The sequence below is a fragment of the Centruroides sculpturatus genome, unplaced genomic scaffold, assembly GCF_000671375.1.
Source record: "Centruroides sculpturatus isolate CEXI.00-Female unplaced genomic scaffold, Cexi_2.0 scaffold677, whole genome shotgun sequence".
In the NCBI taxonomy this organism is placed as follows: Eukaryota; Metazoa; Arthropoda; class Arachnida; order Scorpiones; family Buthidae; genus Centruroides; species Centruroides sculpturatus.
In genome coordinates, this window is record NW_019385011.1 from 159,076 (window position 1) to 167,402 (window position 8,327).

Sequence of the window (8,327 nt, forward strand, 5' to 3'; positions counted from 1 at the left end):
ACCCTTCACAGTTTTAGAAGTCAATCATAAAAGGAAAAGAATTAAATCAGACTATGACTCTTGATTTAATACGAATATTGTAAGAAAAAGAAGTGAAGTTTCACTAGTTTTCCGTTTTATAACTGAATTTAATTAAATTTTTATACCCATTCCATTAAAAATCTTTTTAAAATTGGTTTTATCAATTATTTTTTAAAAGATCTTATGTTAATTCTTAGAAAAAAAATTAATGAAATACAGTACTACACAAAATAAATAGTAAAGTATATTTTGTTGGTTTGTAAAAAACTGTTTATTACAAAATTTGACTTCAATTTTCTTTTTTGTACAAATGTTTGAGGCCCTAAGCAACAACTTACATAGCTTTTGTAAATCCGGCCCTGACAGGACAATGTCAAAGCTGATGTTTTTTTTAACACTTTGTCATTCAATCCTACTGATGTTTAGAACTAACATTAAGCAGTCAAACATGAACAGTAACAAAAAAACTTTATTAAAAAGGTTAGAACTGTCACCGACATCCTCGGGCAACACCCGGACAAATCCCACGAACTTTCGCGCCTTTCTTTTCGACGTTGCCAGCCACTCTTGTTGGCAAGTGTTGCCAGACAGTGTTCGGGATCTCTGGAGCTGGCGGCCACAACACAAAGGGCACAAATATGTATAGAACGATCTCGCTCATTTGTTTCGATACCACATAATGACGTGTCCTGTTAGCAATAATTGTTCTCCTTCTATAAAATTTCTCGATAAACAGCTACAAGCAGCATATATCATTACATCGGACAGTGATATACAATTAATTTTACATTACTATTTACAAGCGACACAGATAACGTAGCCATTTTGTAAAAATGCAGCGCCCTCTATAGTTCATGAAAAACGAGAGATCCTAAGCATTTCTAAACATTGCTGTTCAACGATACTGACAGCAGTGGATCAGCGAAAAGAGCGCTATATAATCATTGTTTTGCCTTTTTTAGCAAAACGAAATGATCATACATATTCTCGTTTAGTACATTGGAAAAAATTGGTCCAATTTAGACATCACGATTGATGATTACGCAGTTACATTTATAAATATTCCTGTAATTTGCGTAGAATCATAGCAGTAAAATTTTTAAACACCCACGTATTTGATGAGAGGGAGAAAGGGGTTATCCTCGGTTTGGATATTTTTTTCTACTGATCAGGGGTATGAAAGGTAAAGGAAAATCTCCCATTTTTCTTCAAATTACATCCTGATTAGACTTTTTCTGCCTTCTCGCCATTATGATTCGCGACAAAAAAGTTAAAGAAATTCAGTATTACGTAATAAAAATAATAATTATGGAATTCGTGTAATCTCTATTATCATCTTATCAGTATTAATATTTTAGTTATTTAAATTATATTTGTTTTTAAAATTTATTTTAAAAAGTAAAAATTACAATTTTTTTCGAAATATATTTTATATATAAATCATTCCAGATGGCAGCACTATCATACCTATAAAATCGGTTGCAAGAAGTTGAAGTAATACTTATATTGTGCATAACTATTTGGATTTATTTAAATGATATTCACTCAGTAATTTTTATAATTCGAACAACTTTATAAAGCTTTACTTCGTCGGTCATGAATCAAGGCAGCGATTGTGTCACCTTGATTATCAAGAAAGACGATCATTTTGTACTAGTGCAATCGAAAAATTACAAGGGATGGTGGTTTCCCTTTAAAGAAATCACGCCGCAAGAAAACTGGTACATAGCAGCAACAAAATTAGCTACTACACTCTTGGGAACTTGCTTTACAGTCCAAGGTATATTTTCTATAAACAGGATGCAACTACGCCCCAGTGATAAAGCATACATTAATGTGATCTATATAATCGAGTTAGATACTACACTGGAAAATATAATGGACATCTGTGACGAAAGTATCCGTTGGTTTACCTTGAAGGATATTGAACTCTTAGCCAAAGAAGAGACTGGACTCAAGGGTTATGAACCGGTTGAGCTAATGCAATTACTTCAGAAAGATCCTACTGTTTTAAAAAACAATCTTGTTAAAGAAATTGGAATCAATGGACAATTGCCATCAAAATCCCATTTGTCAAAATCACATCACGAATTATTTGAATCTGCTGGTTTTGGCATTCAGGAACAAAAGTTTCTCTTTAGTGATTTTTTACAATGTTGTTATCCGTCACATACGATGAACAAAATTTTGTTTAAAGAATTTATGTTATCTCTAGGTTGGAAAGAAGACGATTCTTTAGATAGTATTTTTCGTGCTTTCGATATTGCTAATAAAGGACTTCTCTGCTTCAACGATGTCCTGATGGGATTGGCTGCCATGGAACCTTCCACTCAACATGGCGGTCCTCCTGCAGAAATCCGTTGCCGTTATATTTTTAGATTTTATGACTCTGATAGAGATGATAAATTAGATTACTCTGAATATTTCCAAATGGTCAGCGATATTCAACGATTAAAGGGACTTCCGGTGGATGAAGATAGTTTAAAAGAAAGTGCAGAAAATGGAATGAAAGTTTTCGGGATTGAAAAAAGTAAAACGCTTCTTTTAAATGTTTTTTTATCCGCAGTCGGACAGCTTAAGTTTCGAGGAACCTCGTTACTTTTTCGCTTTCCGACAGCCATTATTCCTACCGTGAGAAACAAGAGACACCTCGATGGTGAACGTACAAAATGCAAACGTCCAAAGTTAAGTGATAGCATAAAACCAACAAATAAAACAGATTATTTCAAGTTTGACAATTTGGAACAATATTGTGATTCTGCCATTAAAGGAAACGATTGTTACGAATTGGCAACACATTCTGTAAAAGTTCGTCGCACTGGCACACTTATCGATGTCTCTTCCTTATGGGAACTGGAAGGAACTGCTGCAATGTCAAAAGATGCAAGAATCAGTGAACAACTTAGATTTGAAAGATTGTCATCTGTGGATTCTTTTAATCAAAAATCTCATGCCAATGAAATGTTAACTGGTCTGAGATATTTTGAGCGACCGGTTAAGAGGGAAAGTGCTACAAATGGTGCCAAAATAATTGAAAAAAAAGCATTAGACTGGGGTAAAGTTGATCACAAAGCTCTTGCTCATTGTCTTTTAATCATATGTCAACAAGCTCAACAAGTAATGGCTAAAGAACCAAGACTTTTATGTTTGAATTCTCCCACATACATTCTTGGAGATATCCATGGGAATTTTCATGATTTGATATGCTTTGAGAAAGCATTGTGGAGAATGGGTCCATTATTAACACCAAGTAATTTTTTATTTCTAGGAGATTATATAGATAGGGGTGAATATGGTGTTGAAGTGATTGCTTATTTATTTGCGCAGAAGATTTTAGCACCAGATAAATTTTTCCTGCTGAGAGGAAACCATGAAATACGCAGTATACAGAAAATGTTCAGTTTTTATTCAGAATGCATTAAGAAATTTGGAGAAGTTCTAGGAAAGGAAATCTGGGAATCAGTCAATGAATGTTTTGATGTTATGCCTATTGCTGCAGTTGTTGATGGAAAAGTATTCTGTGCACATGGGGGAATTCAACCTCCTTGGCTTGGAAATGGTTTAATTTCTTCAATAAATGATATTCCAATTCCACTTCCTAATCCAGAAAAAGAAAGTCCTCTAGCTTGGGAATTAATGTGGAGTGATCCAATTCGTGTAGATTGTATCTCAGAGAAAAAGAAAGAAGAAATGTTAGAAAATGATGGCTTTATAGAAAATATGAACAGAGGTACAGCTCACATGTTTAGTGCAGAAGCATTGGAAACATTTCTTGATAAAAATAGTCTCTCTCATGTTGTACGAGCACATGAAGTTCAACAAGCTGGATTTCAAGTACAACTCAAAGGAAAATTATTAACTGTATTCTCATCATCTCATTATTGTGGTGGTTCTAATGAAGCAGCATGTGTTTTGGCAGACAGATTAAAATTACGGACCATTTGTTTGGATACCACTTAAGTCCTCTAAGTAATATTCTTTAAAAGAATATATTGATTTTTAATGTTGTCATCATCATCATAGTTGTTCTAATTAATGTTATTGAGAGATTTTAAAGTATCATTATCATACTGGTAAAAATGCTTCAATGATATGATTAATGTTATCAGACTTATTATTTAACATAAAATTACATCATAATTGCAGAATATGTATTTCTTAAATGATTCAATATTTTTTTCTAGTCTTAAAGCTATTATTTGAGAGTATATACATAAAATTTCTGGGATCATTTTTGATGACAACTGAATTTCTATTCCAGTTTTCTTCATTTCAGTATCATATTAGAAATTCATTTAAATCTCATTTTATTATCTGTGGAGAGTTATTCTTATCTGATGTATAATATTAGAAAGTTGTGTAGATACAATTCAACAAAGATAGAAAGATTTTAAAAAACAGTTTGATTTTATATTTGTTGTAAAATGATTCATTCTGTGATATGTAATTATTAGTATTTAATATCAATTTCAAAATATTTGTTGAATGTGACTATGTTTCTATCATTAACATAAACAAATATTAAGCAGAAATATATATTCTGAAAAATTTAAATGAAATGCATAAAAGTTGCTTTTATAAAATTTTATAAGGGACCAAGTTACCTAAAGTGGAAAAAAAATTCTAGTCATTATATGCATTATGATTCTTTTAAAATTTAATTATATCCTTGATAGTTAACTATTGATACTAATGTTTGGAAATTTTCAAAATAAAACATTTCCGTCCACTTTCTTCTCGCTTACTTACAGTCAACTTTCATCATGCATATCATAATACAAAAGATCATCTTCATTACTATAAGTCTTGTATAAAATCTTGTTCCTAAATATTTTTTATATATTTTTATTAGATAAAAAAAAAAAAAGGTAAGATACAATAATCAAGTTATGAAAAACTTATCTTAGTAACATATATATTTATCTTATACATACCAAAAGTATTTTTACTTAATTTAGAGCAATGACAATATGATATGAAAAGAACATTTACTGTGATCTTGCTTAACATAAAACAAATTAATGTATCATATATAATTAGTGTCTATATTGACATTATGTTCCTAATGATGACAATTTCTTTTCAAATGTTTCAATCCATCTAGTTAATATTAAAAAAGAATTAAACTAATGACTGTTCCAGCATATTTTACATTAAAATTATCTCTAAGTGTTCTTGTCAAAAATATAGTTTGCTAGCTTTTCTGTACAATAATATGGTTCTATAGTTGTGTGTATGTTAGTTAAGACAATCCATAGTGCAGTTAATCATCAAAGAGCATATTCTTAAAATTTAAAACTTTTGTGTATAATTTCATGTGATAACTTTTGGTTTTTAATGTTTATAATGTAAATATATGTTTATTCAATCATATCCAAATATTACAATCAATATTATGAATGTAATATAAATGTTTTTAGAAATTTAGAATATTATATTACCTTAATATGTTAACACAGAAAAAAATTGACAATTTAATATTAAAAATCATTTTTTGTATTATTTGTAATTATTTTTCAAAGTTCTCTTTAAGTTATTGTCTTAAAAAACTACTGTACACACAAAAATGTATTACAAATGTAATAAAATATATGTATAGGAAAATCTCTCTAAAGTTGTAATAAAATCTTTATAGTAAGAAAAATATAAAAAAAATTAAGATTTTTGAATTAAGTTTTCCAAATTGGATTTAGTAATATTTCTAATGACTTATAAGTTGTTAACATGGCAAGAAAAGAATTGAAGACAAGTGGAGGAAGGTGTTATGTTACAAGATCAAAGTTTTGAGTGAATTGAAGTTCACGTTTTTATTATGTAATTATTTCAGTGTAAATATATCTACAAAACAGTGTTTTCGTTGGATATTACAGTACAGTGGATAAAGAAAATTTCGCGAAAGATTTTTATGTTTAGACAACAAACACATTTGGATAACAAACACAAGAAGTGACATAAAATAATGAATACCAATTGGTCTTCCCTTGTCTTCAGACAACAATTTGAAACTTTTTGGAGCACGGAAGACATCAACATCGACACTCAACCCGGTATATACTGATCGAATAGTATTTTTCCAAACTTTGAAACTCTCCCTTGTAATTCCAGCCTTTTATTTTTGACAGAAACAATTCTTGTTTGTAGAATTTCGCCGGATGAAAATTTATTTTAATCACAAAAGACACAGTCTGTCCAAAAATTATTTTTTGAAACCACCATTTATTCTGATCATGTGTTCCAGAACACCTTCAACAACCCAACATTTCTGTCCAAAAATTATTTTTTGAAACCACCATTTATTCTGATCATGTGTTCCAGAACACCTTCAACAACCCAACATTTCTTTGTAGGCTACTAGGTCGTCAGGCTAAAACATTCTTTAAAAAAACACAAAAATATCCAATTAAAACATTAAAAGTAAAAAATTGGAACTGGCAGCCTTACAGACGTCTTGAACTTGCATCCTTTCCAGTTAGGGAATTTTGGTCTTTATATTCACTTGATAAATGCGCTGTTAAATGTAAATTTTGGCCTTATCCCTCTGGTGACGAATTAAAAAAAAAAAGTCTTGTTTGTAGAAGGTGTTCTGGAACAAAGGGTTGTTGAAGGTGTTCTGGAACACATGATCAGAATAAATGGTGGTTTCAAAAAATAATTTTTGGACAGAAATGTTGGGTTGTTGAAGGTGTTCTGGAACACATGATCAGAATAAATGGTGGTTTCAAAAAATAATTTTTGGACAGACTGTCTTTTGTGATTAAAATAAATTTTCATCCGGCGAAATTCTACAAACAAGACTTTTTTTTTTAATTCGTCACCAGAGGGATAAGGCCAAAATCTACATTTAACAGCGCATTTATCAAGTGAATATAAAGACCAAAATTCCCTAACTGGAAAGGATGCAAGTTCAAGACGTCTGTAAGGCCACCAGTTCCAATTTTTTACTTTTAATGTTTTAATTGGATATTTTTGTGTGTTTTTTTAAAGAATGTTTTAGCCTGACGACCTAGTAGCCTACAAAGAAAGGTCGGGTTGTCGAAGGTGTTCTGGAACACATGATCAGAATAAATGGTGGTTTCAAAAAATAATTTTTGGACAGACTGTGTCTTTTGTGATTAAATTAAAAGAAACAATTCTTTTATAGTGTTTGCGAGACTGTCGGGCAGACACTCGTTAAATTTTGCATCGGTTTTTATTTTCAAAAGATGAGAGTATAATAGCAAAGGTAGAAAGTGGGCAGATGTCTGATGTTGCTGGGCAGTATGGCTTGAACAGGTCTACAGTAGGCCACAGTTCATTCTTATCTAAGAAAGATACAGTATAATCAAGAAGACTCAAGCAACTAAAGGAGTAACAATAATCACACCTGAGAAATAAAGAACATTGAAGAGCTTATAATGGAACCTGAAATGGATCTGAAGACAGGAAGACACCAAGAACTCTTGAATGAAGAAAACATATCTTGCTGAGTTTTTTGGTATTTTTCTGAAAAAGAGGATTAATGCCGATATCTGGTATTAAAGATCTTTTGAAGAAGTGAGAGGATGTCAGAATAACAGTCTTAGAATGGCATCCAAACCAGGTTGAGGTTAATAGGCTTGCAGATCTCTGCAATTACATTATTATTAATTACTTCTGAAAAATCCTGAAGAAGAGAGAAAAGCAATTGACATTGGATAGATTCTTTAACCCCAACAAACAGAAAAAACATGACTAATAAAAATGCAAGACTGTGTATATATGTATTTTTATTATTACACAAATAAACGTAGTAAGAAAGTATATATTTTTTATTTTTTGGAGTTTCCAGAACGAATTAATCAAATTCCCATAAAAACCTATGGTAAATCAATAATCGCTTAACATGACTAATTGGGAACATTACTACAATATATTCTGAAATTAATGATTTGAGTCCAAAATCTTGACTATTCACTATAATCTTGGGTTTTAGCTATTCAAATAGCTATTTTTAGAGAGAAATATACAAGAATTAAATTTTTCAAGTATTAGAATGTCAAATTAATCAATGTAATTAATTCAGAAAAATAAGTTTGGATAATTCTATTGGTTTTCTTAATATAAATGATCTAATGAAACATCTTTGCTAAGACAGTTCATATTTCATCATAAAAATTTTTTTTAAATACAGTAGAACCTCGATTATCCGGACTAATTGGGGATGAAGGTAGTCCGGATAAGGAAAAATCCGGATAATCGAAACGAATACTTTAATTTGTCTTTTAATGATAATACAACATGTTTTCTTTTCGATGACATATCGGTAATATTAAAAGTAAATACTGTAT

At 30.6% G+C, this 8,327-nt stretch overlaps 2 protein-coding genes across 2 annotated transcripts in view; one reads left to right on the forward strand and one right to left on the reverse strand.

The window, feature by feature from the left end:
• Positions 1 to 1,470: 1,470 nt before the first annotated feature.
• LOC111633379 lies at positions 1,471 to 4,900 on the forward strand. Its single transcript, XM_023377933.1, has one exon. The coding sequence runs from the start codon at positions 1,618 to 1,620 to the stop codon at positions 3,979 to 3,981; it is 2,364 nt and encodes a 787-aa protein (XP_023233701.1). The 5' UTR covers positions 1,471 to 1,617; the 3' UTR covers positions 3,982 to 4,900.
• Positions 4,744 to 8,327, reverse strand: part of LOC111633380 (exodeoxyribonuclease-like) — a 19,615-nt gene continuing 16,031 nt past the window's right edge. The window contains exon 8 of the transcript XR_002758048.1: positions 4,744 to 4,845. The gene's annotated coding sequence lies outside the window, so the exon portion shown is untranslated. The remainder of the gene's footprint in view (positions 4,846 to 8,327) is intronic.

Coding starts and splice junctions, on each gene's coding strand:
- LOC111633379 (XM_023377933.1), top strand. CDS start 1,618: ATGAATCAAGGCAGCGATTGTGTCACCTTGATTATCAAGAAAGACGAT.